The following is a 15,824-nucleotide window of genomic DNA, read 5'->3' on the forward strand; positions in this document are numbered from 1 at the left end:
CTCATTCGTAGCATTGCCATGTGTACATGCCATGTGCTCGCATATCAACATGATGTTCGCTCCATGTTGGAATACCTTCCTCAAGTGTAGCCGTATATCGGCCGAAAGAAAGAAAAAACTTCAACCTACCTTTACCACGCCCAACTTGAACACCTCACACCTCATGTAACAAGCCTCCTGCACTCGTAGTGCTTCAACCCAGCCTCTACGACAGTACATCAGTACACCTTAATTTTCCCGAAGCCAATATATCAGCCCGGCTAGCTCAATCGGTAGAGCGTGAGACTCTTAGCTTTCACGTCCTAACTAGACTCGATTGGTTCATCTCAAGGTTGTGGGTTCGACCCCCACGTCGGGCTTACGTTCTCCTGCGGATTCTATGGTGTGTGAAGAACTTTTTTGGCGGTTAAGGATGATGGTGTTGCGGTCTACATGTTTTTTTTGGGTTTGGGTGGATGCCAAGAACGCGAAGCGAGAGGAAGATGTTAAGAAGCAGCGGGGAAATGATAGAACACTGGAGCATGTATGACCGCTGTATGATAGCAGTGGGAAGCAGGAAGCGGGTCGATATGCTGGTCACTGGGTCTGGTGCGTAATGTGGCATGCATGGCACTGTCTACTTCGTGTGCGCCGACTACGAGCACCGACAAGTATAGGAAGACCACACAATACTACGCGCTCTCAAAGTTTTGCTCCCACTTTGTGGAATCTACAGGATATCAACAAAACGAATCTCGCGTCACTAGATTGGGCGTTGGAATCGCGATGCTTGCTAGAATCGACAACATCCACAAGATCGCGTCATGTCATGTCCGCTTGTACTAAGATTCGCGAAAGGTTGTATACTGTTCGTACGTGGTTTGAGTACTATGCGCGTAATTCCTTCTTACTTGCAACTTGAGAACATACATTCTGTTGGAACGCATGTAGCAAACACATTCCCCTTGGAACTTTTCGCGAGACCATGTGTGAGCCGCCTACTTCGTCTTCTGATCGCACGACACGAAGTGGGCGATATCTTGTACCAATCCAAGTACTGCACGAAGAATCATCCAGCGAACAAGTTCAGTTCAAGTTGGGGGTTTTTGGAGAGCACTCACGACAGAACAGCGTTGTGTAGAAGAACGGACATTCTTCTACTCTATCTACTATCTACACCGATACCACAACTCCCTCCCTCCAACCCTCCATCTCCATCCATATCAAACCCCCCTCTCACCCACAAACCCTCCCACCCACCCCATCTTCCCTCAAGTACATGTCATCACGACTGGCTACCGTTCCCAAGTAGGTGGGACAGATCAGCCAAGATGCGTGAATCCATGTCTTGTCAATCATGCCAACCTTGCTCATTTCTCCGAGTGTGCGAAAGAATGAGCTGGATGGTCATGAAAGCTTCTCCCCCTCCCTCCCACCCTCAGCAATGGATCAACAATCCCCTGCGAGAAGACGCCTTCTCGCAGCTTCTCGCGACTGACGTAGCCGTCAGTAGCCCAAACAGATGAAACGCCGACGCTCCCAAGTGTGTGGAATTGTCAGCCAAGGGATCCGTAGATTCTTGTCTCAGTCAAACCACGCAAACTGGCGTAGCACTGCCGTGGCAGCTTTTGCGTACGCCCCGAGTGTGCGAGAGTATGAGCTGAAAGATTCACCAAGCTTCTCCGTGGATGAAGCGACACCCATAAGTGTGTAGTAGGTACCTAGGTAAGTGCTCAATGAGAGTTTGTCCCTTGAACACAACACCGGAGGTTCGATGTTTCGAAAGCTTGTCCCTAAGGCCAAGCGACCGCCGTAGCGGTACGACCCTGAACCACCTCACTCTCCCACGTCAGCGTGGAAGAGCGAGGAGTAAAACCGCAATTGAGTCGTCTATGCAAACAAGAGCGACGATTGCGGCTTTGAGTTCAAGGTAAGGAAAAAGAGAAGAGAACGGAGGGAGGGCGCGAGCGGGTTTATATAGGCAGTGTGGGCGCGCGGCGAGAGATTGATCCGGCGCCGGGGCTGAGTAATGGGTGGCGATGACGCGCGTTGGACAGGTTTGGAAGAGCGTGGACGTTCTGTTTGCGGAAGGAGCGCGGATTTTGAGGCACTGGCGTGGTGGTGAAGGTGAGTGACCGGATAGCGCGGGGACGCGCCGACAACGACGCGCGCAGGGAAAGATCAAGTGAAGGGGATCACCAGGTTTTGTTCAATTTCAGGCAGGAGACGACAATAATGAAATACAGTACAAAGAAATGATATTTGGTAGGTGTAGCCGTCCGGCTGCCCTTTTGGGTGTCATGTACTTCGTTTAATCAGGCCTGATAGCCTCCAGCTTATCCTCCCATATTTGAGAAGTAAGCTCATCCCTTCGCATCTCGAGCGGCCCCATACTGGAGAACATTATCGATACCCTACACTCCCTATCTAGTAGATCATGAATCTTCGGAAACATCCCCTTCAGATCCGTTAAAACAAATCGCCTGTAATTGTCGTGATACGTAGGGAGTGACGAAAAAGCTGCATCAAAGTCAAATATAACACGCGTTAGCTTGGGCAGATCTTTGAGATTATCGAGATCGCCGGTCTTGATGTTATATGCCTTCTCTTCTCCCCTGTATATAGAGAGGACGCTCTCTGTTGTCGTAATCCTGATGATTTTGATCTTGCGCACCCACTCTCGCGGTTTTACTCCGTAGCCGAAGCGCGAATTGTTGAGGAAGTAAGGGACGAGACGACATTCCACGAAGGAGAATGTTGTATTGCGGTACCAGGCCTCGATAAGCTCCGAGTAGAAGAGCTTGCCGGAGTAGTCTTGATCCCAGAGGTGCTCGTAGGCAATGTTGGTGCGATTCGTGAACCCTGCGGGGAACATGGGGGTGAATCCGACTTCAGAACAAAAGAGGAAACTCGCCAGTACCTCCTTATCAATCTTCACGATCGACTCCCCGATGATGTATTTGTATGTCATGTCGCGAAGTTCGCGGGGAAGTTTGTCGCAGACCATAGTGCAGGTGGGGAGACACTGCGCCGCTGCATAACGCTTCATACGGTGGTCGATCTCACTAGCAATGTTCCGGGCTTCTTCCTGGAGTTTGAACACCCGTTGGTATCGACCTGTTTCAGGAGAAGGCTCCCTGATTGGACAACTGTTGCGTAGACAGAAGATATTATTCTCAGCGTTCAATTCTCCGACTCGCGCGTCTACAATATGCTTGAGGACTTTCAGCTTCTTTAACGCGCTGTTAGAGGTTAGTTGTTGTTCTTTCACAACCAGATGGCGCATACGTTTGAAGATACTTCCGGTCTTCGTCGACAGTGGCGAATACAGTATCCCTCCCAGCGACACTGGTATTTGCATGATTCAACGTAGACGGCTCGGAGTATCTATTCAAATTCATTATCACCGCCCGCAAAATGTGTTTGACGATCTTACCCTTCCACAGCAGAGGTAAGTCGCGCACCACTTGGGACTTGAGTTGGCGTTACTCCTGTGACGCTGCTGTCGATGCTCACTGACATGACGTTTTGCTGTCAACTTAAGTGTGAAATTGGAGAAGTGATAAAGAGTGCAGGTGGTAAGTGGTACTGCGGGTCTGCTATTCGTGAAGAAGTATAAGCGGAAAACGCTGGTGATGCCTAGCGGTGACACGTGCGCACAGCTTTCATTTCATGTCCCTACTATCCCATCCGACGCATTGATGCAAGAGCTTTTCGTTCGATTTCCTGCAAGGAAGCTTGAGCGCGTGGCGACTCGATCGCCTCATGGAATTTCTTGGACCATTCTTCCACGGTAGTCTCCTCCGGTACCACCACGAACTTCAAGTTCAACTCAGATCGAACTATAAGCTTGAACCGCAAACGATGCAGTGACAGTAACACTGGAAACATGTATGCGGCGTGTTGAGCGCATGCCTGCGCATCATGACCGTCATAGTTATTTTCTACGAGATTCTCCAATATGATCGTTACAATCGGGCAAGTCCTGTGGAAATGACTGAGCAACTCTAGCTTCTCCGCGAAGCATTCTTGATCAAACGTTTCGCCACCGATCCGTACCTTGATCTCAAACCTCTTGATGAATCGGGGCGGGTTCAGATTGGTGGACCATCGCAATCTTCTAAGAGATCTGCAAATGAATTTGGGATGGATAACAGGGAAGGTCGCATTCCGGTACCACGCTTTAACCAGTTCGAGCCTGATTGGGTCGTCTTGAGTGAAATAGCCGGGTGTCAGTAGCCAGGTGTCAGACCGGCACTTTAGGTTAGCTTTGCTAATACCTTTAATGCTCTCGTATCCGCTGACTTCATGATCTTCGTCTAATTCCACTCGTTGGCCTTGGAAGAGGAATCCGTATATCGCGTCGCGGAGTTCTTGACATAATCGCTTGCGTACTTCTTCGAGTAATGCACGGCAGCGCGGCCCCTCGTAAGATTTGATGTAAGTGTCCACCTCACATTTGGTTTGCTTGATGATGGTATTCGCGACGCCGTCTATCTTTCCAAGGACTGTTTGCTGTTCAGTGGTCAAGAGCGCAGGCACGTCTGCGTCGAATTCCAACAGCCGGACAGCGAATGAAAGCCTTTCAGCGTTTTCCAGCCGGGACGATGCTCTGCTCGTTGTCAATGACTATTTCGATCGCAACGGAAGCGTGTTACATACTCTTTAAGGAAAGTGTTCATCTCATACTCAGGATCGTCATGATCATCCCATCTGATGGGGCTCCAGTATTCTGGTGGATATATCTGTGCTCTGTTCGCTCGTTAGCTATCAAAATTTAGAGGACTGCTATTGCTACTCACAGTTGCGCCATCTTGTGACACGCAGTATGGTCAATTTCCGAGATGTATTGCTGATTCTAGAAACGAGGAAATCTGTGTTTTCAAAGCTCGATACACAAAAACATTGGGGAAGTGCGAAGTTAAGTAGCAAAGGTGACGCATCCAAGCTCTTTCGGCTTAGCGTCCGATGTGACCGTGGTATACTTTGGTTGTTAAGATGGGATTTCATTGAGAACCATGGTTGCGATACACTAGAGTCAAGGCTTACATTCAATACGTGATGGCGTCCGATGGCCCATAGCACCAGCATGCGACGCATTTAATTAACAATTTTCCGGTCAGTGCCGTTTCTTTTTGAGCGAGTCGTGCAATACAAGAACTACGTTGCTCGCGGCTGTTCCAAATCTTATCCTTCTGATTCGTCCATATCATCCTCTTGTGACTCGTCTGACTCATCCTCGTGTGATTCATCCGAATCTTCCTCTTGTAGATCATCCGAATAGTAGTGCTGTGAGCTATCCGAGATATACTTCTGTGACGCATCCTCCATCTTGTCCTGCATGTCGTCCCAGTCCGGATAATGTCCACTATACTCCCCTTTCCAAAACTTTATGCGAGCCTCTTCAACAGCCGCTTCGAATTTCTTTGTCCACCCTTCCACGGTAGTTTCTTCAGGTTCAACCAGAAATTCCAGGCCCCTTTCAGAACGCACTGTCACCTTGTATCCCCTCCTTCTCAGGTCAACCAAGTCTGGGAAGAGGTAGGCTGCACTCTGCGCATGCGCTCTCAATGGCAAAACTTGTGCGTCTCTGAAATTTGGGTAGTCAATGAGAAAGGGCACGCAGATGGTGATCTTCGTATGCGCTTTGTCGAGGAGGAGCAGTGACTTGAATCGTTCCAGATAATCGGTGTGGTCGACAGTATCGGATTCAAGAAGTATCACCAAGGTGACGTGGTGTAGTAAGCTGAGCGGCTGTAATCCAGTGCTCCACGGAAACTGGAGGAGAAAAGACTCCATGATGGAGGGATCCATAATCCCAAACTTTGTAGTTTCAAACCACGCCCTAGCCAAATTTTCCCTGACTTTAGCGTCATCAACGAAATAATCGGGCTCCAGAAGATAGCGGTAAGGGATGCGCGTTGTAGTTCCCGGTTCGAGGTAGAGATAAAAGTTGCACTCGAACTTTTCGTCCTCCTCCGCCAATAGACGAATCGCTGAGTCCTGGAAAATGAAGCCATATATCATATTCTGGAGCTCCTGCGGAAGGGGTTTCACTTTCTGCAATATCTGATTGCATGGGGGAGCTTCATGCTTTACGATTTGCTCGTCAAGATCGGCTCTGAGTCGACGAATCGCGTTCATAATGCTGCAAGCAGCCGCGTGATAGGCGGCCAATTCCTCCTTTTTCGCATAGTTTAGTACTGTCCAATTGTGCTTGTGGGTAAATCGATGGAGAGATCTCAACTGTTTCAGTAAAATCTGGAGCCGTTGTGATGCGCTACTCGATGTTAATATTGCCAGATCACAACGAAACGCTACCACTTACTCGGCGATACTGAGATAATAACCGCGCGTAGCAGGACCGACATCGTCATAATCGGGAATCTCCGGCGTTCCTGATCGACGCCTTGTCGTTCGTTAGCTGTTGGGATATATTGGACTGGGATGGTGGCTTACTGTAGTGCCATCTTGCGCAACGCAGTATATTCCATTCTTCTGTTGAGATATACTGCTATTCCCAGAGCTGGAAATGTCTGCAGGTATGATTTTGATGAACAAATATATCGGGAAGAGTGCGAGCTTAAGTAGTGAGAACATGGCAGCCAAGTTCGTTCGCATGGTCGAGTTGGGGTTCCGGTATTACCATTCACGGCGTCGTCTTGTACCCTTGATCCGATTTCATCACCTCCACCCCATGGTATCGCAACGGCTCAGGGTCGGCTCGCCACTTATATCTTCCGCAGCTCATGCGACTCAGATCTTGGAAGACGCTCTCGGGTGGGGATTGTCGCAACCTCAAGGGCTACAACAAGACCTGCCAGACCCGGAATCTGATCATAGATGTCTGGCAATGTGAAAAAGAGTAACATGCAACTCATGTGTCATGGCTGTGTTCGAACAAGAGTTCAATGTATTGGAAGTTACGAATCTTACAAATCAAGCTGCGTACCTAGATGGCCGCCACTAGTCAATCAATACTCCATCGCATCCTCAAACAAACCGCGCAACTGCTCCCTCTCAGCATCAATATTTTGCATCTCCAAACTAGGCGCCAACATCAACACTCTCGCTTGCGGAATGGTACCCTCAACTAACTGGTCCAAATGCTCTTTCCCGAAACCTAGCGCCTTCAACCCACGTGGCTGATCACCAAGCTTGACCAAGAACTCCGCGAGCGCCTCGCTAAGTACTTCTCCCGCGCTCTCTGCTTTGACGTTCGAAATGTCGACACCGAACGCTTCGGCCGCGGCCAAATGACGCTCTGGGTTGGATGCGCCGGTGAATTTGAAGACTGCAGGTGCGGTCACCGCAACACTGACACCATGTGGGATAATGGTGTGATCTACGTCGTAGCCGGAGTGCTTGTATCCAGGGTTCTGGCCTGAGATGGGGTACGACATGCCGTGGCAGAGATGTACACCTGCGTTACCGAAGCCTACACCAGCGAGTGTCGCGGCTAGCAACATTTGCGACTGAGCCTCGTGGTCATCGGGATCCTTCACCGCGCGAGGCAGGTACTTGACTGTGTCTTTCAGGGCCTTGAGAGAGAAAATGTCGGAGATTGGGTTTGCGCCTTGGTAGGCTGGACGGTTGAGGGGGTTGGTCGGTCGTGGAGTGCGCTCGTAGTATGGGATTGCGGTCCACGATTCGAGAGAATGGCACAGTACGTCGAGACCTGAAGATGCGTGGACAGCAGAGGGCATAGTGCGCGTGTTCAGCGGGTCGACTATGCCCAAAGTGGGTTTCAGGTTTCGATGCGCGATACCGGTCTTTGCTCTCTTGGAAACCAGGTCGAAGATAGCAGTTCCAGTCGTTTCAGAGCCAGTTCCCGCAGTTGTTGGTACAGCGATGAGCGGGAAGAGCTTTGACGGAATAGGCATTCCTTTGCCCAATGGCGCGTTGACGAAGTCCAGGAACTCTGCGTCGGGGAATGTGGTGTACAAGTTCATCAGCTTGGCTGTGTCGATGACACTGCCACCGCCAACAGCTAGGTACGCGTCTGGTTTCCATGGCTTCGCGAAGTTGATGGCTTCCATTATGCTGTGGTCCTTTGGCTCTACTCTGACCTTGTCGAAGATCTCGTATGTCACGCCTTCTCGCTCCAGACCTTCAATGACTTGCTTCATCGCGTCTAGTTTCCTCACGTTGGGATCTGTGACGACCATGACGCGCTTACTGCCCATGTTCTTGAAGTCCATGCCAACCTCCTTTGTACATCCAGGCCCGAATCTTATGCTTGATGCGGCCATCTCGAATGCATATTCTTTTTGCTGCGAATGGTCGAGGGGTGTTGCGAGATGTCGTCGTGCTTGTTGAACCGTAGACGGCGATTGGTGGTAGTTGGGGTTCGAATGGCAGGGACATGATGGAGGATGTGTGTATTGTACGGTTCGAAGGAGGTTGAGGGCGCGAGCTGCGCGCGATGGCGCAATGCGAATTGCTGTTGATATCACCATCGTGAGCAACGTTTGTTGTCGTGCAGGTGGTGTTCGGTCGTGTGGAGAAATGCGGGGAGGCGCGTGGCAGCTCCTATAGGTAGCACGTTATTGTGGTAGCAACACAGATTTCCTTTGGCTGTGTTTGTGATCTGAGCGTGCAATGCCTATATGTACAGCCTAATTTGTCAAAGAGCAGTGTGTGGGGATGAAGCCGTTCTCCAATGCCATGCTTCCCACATCCCAGCTCGACCTCGGATGACAGCTGAATTTAGCCTCATTCGGTATACCGAGATGTGGGGTAAGCGGTTGCCGCCTCCAATTCACATCGGAGATACGTCCTGTTCCCCATTTTTCGCTATACAAAGCCTCCAACGCGTCTGCGGCGCTGATGCCGACCGGAGGTTCAGCGTAGACGAGCGGATATTGAAGGGTCGCAGTATGGGTCGGTCCGACGTCATCGATGTCGCTTGACAACTGTACGAGACCGTTCGTCCCGACCACGACACCCACCAACTCCATAGCACTTTTGCTGACCTGATCGTTGGATATTATTCAACTTCGAAAGTTGATTGCTGAAGAGAGGCTCTTACTGCAGCGCATTCCTGGAACACAAAAGTCAACAGGAATCCCGAGATCTCTTTCAGGGACAGCGGGGAAGGCGGACTTCTACAACTCGTCACCGCGACTGATTCGCAAGACATTCCTTGGTGACTAGCTCGGGCGTTGCGAAGCAGAAGAGATTGGGGTTGCGCCAGTTAATTGACCTCAGGCGGCAGATCCAGAACCGTTGCTACTCTCGCCGCGGAGACATCCAGGAATACACTGCGTGGATTCCCAAGATGGGGAACGATGTCAAGACTCTCCCTGCAGCCATACCAATTAACACCCGATATCAGCATGCTTCATTTGCTGGGCGCAAGCTGGTCTACTCGCAACGTAGTGTTGTATCCATTCCAGACACCTGGGACTCATACCACACCGCCCCGTCTAGATCATCCAAATCGAGGAGAGAAAATGGAGATACTAAGGCTGTCACCCTCAGACTCTGTGATACCAATGAGCTCGCTGGACGGCTTACCTGATAAAGGCCCCACACAGGTCATGTTGGAACATAACTATTCAGACCTCCCTGTTCTACCCACACCATGAACCCTCGCTATTATCTGCTCGGACGTTGCAGCATTCATGATAGCTGGTACGGGTTATTGCACGGTGCAGCTTTGTAGTAAGCACATATGATCAATTTAGGCAGTCACCAGATTCTGACACGATAAAGGGTGGCTACAAGTCGTGTCGCACTCTACAATGACAAAACACCCATCTGGGTAGAAGTCCACGTTGACTAGGTTCTATGGAAACTACTTGGTCGCTAAGATTTAGTAGCATGTTTACAGTAGACTGCGACGCGGATTCTGACATAGCCACGGTCGTCAATCTCAGCTCGTAGTAGGTTTCAACTCGGTCAGACGCTGGAAACAAGCAGGCTGTCATAGAAGTTGACAAGATGACAAATAAGTACCCCGCGTGAAGGCCACACCAAAGTCGAAGTTCCTCTATACCTTTTGATAGGGGTAACTCGCAACCTTGGAAGTTTCCTGCCCGGCTTAGATCTCTGCCTAGCGCGATGTTGTGCTCGTTGAAAGTCCTCGGAGCCTCTGCCGTTCCTCGGTGCTAATGTGGGGGTACTATGGCGTTGGGCGGAGACCCTGACAACCCTCTCACACTCGGGCGCAATGGCATGAAGCCACGATACGTCAACGACCTTGAATGTAACCATGTGGTCAGGGTGTGTCCCGCGATCACCCCTAGGATCGTGGCGCAGCAGCGCTCCAAACCCATTTCCTGGCGTAGATCCCGCGTGGATCTAGACTAAAGCTGCGAGCGTTGACGTCACAGGGCCAGCCAAACCCTCACAGCACCCTGCTTCTCCGGCATGTGTGCGTGTCGATCTAGATGCGCCCACGGCAGCTTGAATCAAACTTAAACCCCTCCCTGGACCCTGATTTTTACCCTGGAATAAATAATCCTAACTACTACTACTGAACCAGATATCTTTATTATAAAAGTCCCTCGTGCAGCATACGACACGGGCTCATTTCCGGAAGGACGCGAACCCCGCCTTCACCAACCAAATCTCGCTAGCCGCGTCGTTCGAGCTTCACAGCAACAACAACGTTACCTCCTACACGTGCGAAGACACGTTCCACGACTGCATCTTGTTTCTTTAGTATCACGACACACCTGCAATATGTCTGCGCCCACTTCTGCCACGAGTGAGATGCCCACGCGCAGCCTCACGAACCGCTCTGCCGACGACGATGCCATCCCAGGAGAGGATACCTCGGAGGTAAGTAGTCTGGAGACAGATGAGAGAGACAGCTCCTAACATGTTGTAGGTCACGAAGCTCTTTGCGGAGCGATTGCAAGCCTGGAAGCACGCCGTCGCCTACCTCGAGGATTATGTCACAGCCACGGAGAAGACGAACCACGCGCACGGCAAGGAGTATGAGCGCGTCTTGAAGGTTGGTCGACTCAATGCGATAGCGATACAGCTACTGACGTTGAATAGACGGTCAAGGATCCCCTGAAGGAGGGCCACCACTTCGATCAGTCGCTCGGTGGTATTGCGGGCATGTTCGAGAACATCAGGTCCAACACCCAGGTACGACTTCTCCCACATCAGATACCGAGTCTGAGACTAACCATGGCAGGGCATCTCCAACCAACACTACGAGACGGCAAAGCAGCTCAAGGGCGCCGTCCTCCCCATCTTCGACCGCCTGCACACCGAGATCAAGAACAAGAGCAAGGAGCTCACCAAGGGAGCTGGCAAGGGCAGTAAGGCTGTCGACAAGGCTCGCCTGCACACCCAGAAGCAGATTGAGCTCCTCGGCCAGCACACGGCAGTTTTCGACTCGCACAGCGGCAACATGAAGGCGACCGACGACCCCTACATCCTCCAGCGCGGCGTCAACCACCGCCTCCACAAGCAAGTCCAAGAGGAGAACAACAACCGCCAGGACTTGATCAGCGTGCAGAACTCATTCGCCCAGTTCGAAGCCCACATCATCCAGACCATCCAGTCCGGCATGGGCCAGTTCCTGCAAGTCGTCAACACCCAAGCCGAGCACACCAAAGCCGCATACGGCGACATGGTCGGCACATCGCAGCGCATCCCCCAAGACTTCGAATGGAACGGCTTCATCCAGCGCAACAACACCGTGCTGATCGACCCCGCCGCTCCCGCCCGCACCCTCTCCGACATCAGCTTCCCCAACCAAAACCACCGCGCGACCCAGCCCCTCATCTCGGGCTCGCTCGAAAAGAAGGGCAAGATCATGCGCTCCTACGACACAAACTACTACGTCGTAACGCCCTCCAAGTTCCTGCACGAGTTCAAGACAGACGACGACTTTGCTAAGGACCCAGTCCCTGAACTGTCGCTCTATATTCCTGACTGCATGATCGGTGCGGTGAATGGACAGAAGTTTAATGTCAAGGGCAAGGATGTGTCAAAGGGAAAGATCGGCGGTGCGTTCTCCATGACACACGAGTTTGCGTTCAAGGCACACACGCCACAGGCTGCGGAGCAGTGGTGGCAGGTCATCAGCGGCGCAGCGGGTAAGGTCACAAACGACGTTCCCACTAGCCCTGTTTCTGGCGATACTAGCCCGCAGAACATGTATCCCGAGGAGAAGGCGCAGCCTGCTCCTATCCAGACTACGGGTTTGGAGGGTGCTGGTACGAACTCGACTGACCATGCTGTGAGCGGTGGTACTAGTGCGCCTGCGTCTGCGGTGCCGGGTAGTGCGACGACGGCACCCGGGAGTGCGGTTCCGGGCGAGCCGGGGAAATACTAGTGGAAAAGTCTCATGATCGCTACGTGTACGTCTGATGAGGATGTGGATGTTGGGTCGAAGGTGACGCTGTGGTAGGTGTGCGTTGGTGGAGAGGTTGTGAAGTGGGCAGGGCGATGGTTGTTGGATGTGGATGTGGATATATATACATACCCCCTTTTTGCTTTGAATAGTACTAATACATGATAATGCTTTTGTAATCTCTGTCTACTGTCTTGTAACGTGATGTAAAGTGGTGTAGAGTGATCAATCGAACATCTGCCTTACATTCAAATTAACCCGTTTGTTCGCCATCCACCCTCTCCACGCTTCATACCCCCTTTTTTCCTCTTGATCGCCTTCTTCTCCCCTCTCTGCTGATGTTGACGCGGGCCAGTCTCGAAGATACTCAGGACACGTCCCTGCCACTATCGCCGGAACCCCATGCCATGCAAACCTCGACTCCCCGGACATATACACCGCGCTTCCTGATCTCAGTCTTAGTGTGACGATCTTTTCTTCGTTCACTCCCTCTTCGCTTTTCACCGTAGTGCCCAGCACGAAAATCGCATCACACCCCAAACTCACACTAACAAGCCCCGTGCTACTCGTTTCAGCAACATCGCGATGCACACTCAGTGTATCGCCTGGAGAATACAAGTTCACGATCGCGGCTTCCGCTTTGGTCTGGGGGAAGAGGGCTTCCAGTAACGACTTTATTTGCGGAGGAAAGGGTGGAGGTGGTGTATCTGGATATCTTTTTGCGGTCCAATCGTATTGGCCGCCTAGGGTTGTCCAGCGCAATTTCTTGGTCAGGAGTTGGGAGATGGAAAGTGGTTTGTGGATGGAGGGGGTGAGGGGGGTAGCGATGGGAGTGGGGGAGGTAGGGGGGAGGGAGAAGAATGAGGGGGGTGGGGAGGGGGAGGAGGATGATGATGAGGATGGAGAGGTGGGGTAGGAGAGCGTGTAGTGGGTGTGTATGTTTGTGAGGTGCGTGGGGGAAGAGAGGGACGTGTGAAGGAGGGTTGATAAGAGGTGCGATTGGGTGGGGAGGGGGAGGAGGGAGGGGGTTATGTGGAGGCCTGGGGGAGGTGTTAGGAACGGAGGTATGGAAGGTGTGAGATGGTGTTGAAAACCAAAAAGAAAAAAGGCAGGAAAATGATCAAGAGAGAGGAATAATTCATGTTATTCAAAACACGGGACCTCCTACCTGGCATATCCTCGTGTTCATACACTGGTACCGATCTTGCCAGATCTGTGGCTTGCAGTTTTCCCCCGTCTTCACCGTCACCGGCGAAAGAACGGAAAATGGCGGTCAGGTCTTCTGCGGTGTATTCTTTTACGACGCGCACTTTGGGGTTTGATGACGCGGCGGCGTCGCTCGAGAGATCGATGATGTCGCCGTCTAGGTCTATGTCTTTTGCTTTCATTTTTTGGTACTTTTTGTAGACGTTGCGTATGCTGTCTGGAGGGCGTTCATGGGGGTCTAGGTGGTGCATTTTGCGTGTGGTCTCGACAGCGGGAATTTGTGGGAGAGTGAGGATATATGTGTAGATGTATGAAGGAGGGTATTGTTGACTAAGCTCGCGTTTGTGGCTGACGGGTGCGCGTTGCCCGATGCGTCAAGGGTGTTTACATCTCGAATTTCCTAACACCAGACACCCTCGTCCCCTGCTCCCCGCTGCACCTTCCTCTCTGCCCGCACGTACTAACCACAGGTACACACGAGAGGTATTCAACACCCTCGTCTCACCTCGAACCGGGAATAATACAGACTCGCGGCGAAACTGCACCTCCCGCGATCCACCTAAACACGCTTGACCGCTTGTCGTCTGAAGCAATCGCAGTCCCCAGCCCGCCACCATGGAGAACTACCAGAAGTTGGAGAAGGTTGGAGAGGGTACGCTATTCCTTGATGGCTTAATATGCGCCTACTGACATAATCACAGGAACGTACGGAGTCGTCTACAAAGCGCGCGACCTCACCACCAAAGACCAGCGCATCGTCGCCCTCAAGAAGATCCGCCTCGAAGCCGAAGATGAAGGCGTCCCGTCGACGGCCATCCGCGAGATCTCACTCCTCAAAGAGATGAACGACCCCAACATTGTGCGCCTCCTCAACATCGTACACGCCGACGGCCACAAGCTCTACCTCGTCTTCGAGTTCCTGGACCTGGATCTGAAGAAGTACATGGAGGCGTTGCCGGTCAGTCAGGGTGGACGGGGCAAGGCGCTGCCGGAGGGATCTGGGCTGGCGGGACAGAGCCTGAGTATGGATGACAAGATGGTTAAGAAGTTTATGATGCAGCTGTGTCAGGGTGTGCGGTACTGCCATGCTCATCGCGTGCTGCATCGTGATTTGAAGCCGCAGAACTTGCTCATTGACAAGGACTGCAATCTCAAGTTGGCGGATTTCGGTCTAGCGCGTGCGTTTGGTGTTCCGCTGCGAACATACACCCACGAGGTATGGATACTGCATACTTGATTTGGGATTGTCTGACATGTAATAGGTTGTCACACTATGGTACCGCGCTCCGGAGATTCTTCTTGGTGGTCGCCAATACTCAACTGGTGTCGACATGTGGTCTGTTGGCTGCATCTTCGCCGAGATGTGCACGCGCAAGCCTCTGTTCCCTGGTGATTCGGAAATTGACGAGATCTTCAAGATCTTCCGGTATGCACTCACATCTCTATACTATCTCCATACGCTAATCATATCTAGTATCCTCGGCACACCCAACGAGCAGGACTGGCCCGGCGTCACCTCCTTCCCCGACTTCAAGCCCTCGTTCCCCAAGTGGGGCCGGACGGACGTCGCAAACATAGTCACCAACCTCGATGAAGTCGGTCTGGACCTCCTCGATGCGCTGCTTGTCTACGACCCCGCCGGCCGCATCTCAGCAAAGCAGACGGTCATCCACCCGTACTTTGGCGGAATGAACGGTGACACACGACACGAATACAGCAACGGCTACCACTAGCCTGTCCCAGGAGGATGCTACGACTGTTACGCTTTGAGTGGTCTGCAGGATTGGTGAGGAATACGAGACGTTAGTGTCTAGGAGCTTTCCTGCTTTGTTCTGGTTACAAGGATTGGGGCTGTGTCTTTATCGGACAGCAAATGGCGTTCTGGTCAGGGTATGCTACTGAGTACATGCATGCAACACTACATACAACTACACCGACATCACGTGTTGAATGTGAGCCTGGCTTCAGTGTACTATTACTACTACTACTACTACTAATACTGCATCTATTCCAGCGCGTTCTGACATCAATACTTGAGTATGCAGGCTATCCATTTTCCACGAAGTGGAACTGTGGTTGATGGTGCTTCAGTGTATCGCAACCATGGATCTCAGTAAAATCACATCGTGACAACCAAAGTACACCACAACCATGTCCTGCTGATGCCAGGAGGGATGAAATATAAGACTTCGCACTTGTGCGTCATTCTCTTATACTTCACATAACTACACCAACATTATGAATTTCCTGTGCTGGCTCGCGATGCTGCCCCTAGCGGCGATGATGCCCCTGGCACCTCTGAATGACGTAGCGCGCGTGC

The 15,824-nt window shown here is 51.7% G+C and overlaps 6 protein-coding genes and 1 non-coding gene across 7 annotated transcripts; 3 read left to right on the forward strand and 4 right to left on the reverse strand.

Annotated features, from left to right (window-relative positions):
- The first annotated feature begins 254 nt into the window (after positions 1-254).
- Positions 255-359, forward strand: J4E84_010030. The gene has a single exon. It is a non-coding gene; the product is annotated as a tRNA-Lys (tRNA).
- Positions 360-2,290: 1,931 nt separating this feature from the next.
- Positions 2,291-3,501, reverse strand: J4E84_010031 (uncharacterized protein; the record flags this gene model as incomplete). The annotated part of the gene is made up of 2 exons (XM_049392589.1): positions 2,291-3,211; positions 3,496-3,501. The coding sequence occupies 2 exons, from the start codon at positions 3,499-3,501 to the stop codon at positions 2,291-2,293; spliced, it is 927 nt and encodes a 308-aa protein (XP_049239684.1).
- Positions 3,502-3,660: 159 nt separating this feature from the next.
- On the reverse strand, positions 3,661-4,792 carry J4E84_010032 (uncharacterized protein; the record flags this gene model as incomplete). The annotated part of the gene is made up of 2 exons (XM_049392590.1): positions 3,661-4,561; positions 4,782-4,792. The coding sequence occupies 2 exons, from the start codon at positions 4,790-4,792 to the stop codon at positions 3,661-3,663; spliced, it is 912 nt and encodes a 303-aa protein (XP_049239685.1).
- Positions 4,793-5,166: 374 nt separating this feature from the next.
- On the reverse strand, positions 5,167-5,778 carry J4E84_010033 (uncharacterized protein; the record flags this gene model as incomplete). The annotated part of the gene is made up of 2 exons (XM_049392591.1): positions 5,167-5,725; positions 5,774-5,778. 2 exons carry the CDS (start codon positions 5,776-5,778, stop codon positions 5,167-5,169), a joined length of 564 nt encoding a protein of 187 aa, XP_049239686.1.
- Positions 5,779-6,953: 1,175 nt separating this feature from the next.
- J4E84_010034 (uncharacterized protein) lies at positions 6,954-8,438 on the reverse strand (the record flags this gene model as incomplete). The annotated part of the gene is made up of 1 exon (XM_049392592.1): positions 6,954-8,438. The coding sequence occupies one exon, from the start codon at positions 8,436-8,438 to the stop codon at positions 6,954-6,956; it is 1,485 nt and encodes a 494-aa protein (XP_049239687.1).
- A 2,230-nt stretch (positions 8,439-10,668) lies between these two features.
- On the forward strand, positions 10,669-12,280 carry J4E84_010035 (uncharacterized protein; the record flags this gene model as incomplete). The annotated part of the gene is made up of 4 exons (XM_049392593.1): positions 10,669-10,767; positions 10,817-10,942; positions 10,990-11,082; positions 11,132-12,280. The coding sequence occupies 4 exons, from the start codon at positions 10,669-10,671 to the stop codon at positions 12,278-12,280; spliced, it is 1,467 nt and encodes a 488-aa protein (XP_049239688.1).
- Positions 12,281-14,119: 1,839 nt separating this feature from the next.
- J4E84_010036 (uncharacterized protein) lies at positions 14,120-15,237 on the forward strand (the record flags this gene model as incomplete). The annotated part of the gene is made up of 4 exons (XM_049392594.1): positions 14,120-14,156; positions 14,206-14,720; positions 14,767-14,930; positions 14,979-15,237. 4 exons carry the CDS (start codon positions 14,120-14,122, stop codon positions 15,235-15,237), a joined length of 975 nt encoding a protein of 324 aa, XP_049239689.1.
- Positions 15,238-15,824: the final 587 nt, after the last annotated feature.

Source organism: Alternaria hordeiaustralica, assembly GCF_023758085.1.
Source record: "Alternaria hordeiaustralica strain BMP 2776 chromosome Unknown scaffold_35, whole genome shotgun sequence".
NCBI lineage: Eukaryota > Fungi > Ascomycota > Dothideomycetes > Pleosporales > Pleosporaceae > Alternaria > Alternaria hordeiaustralica.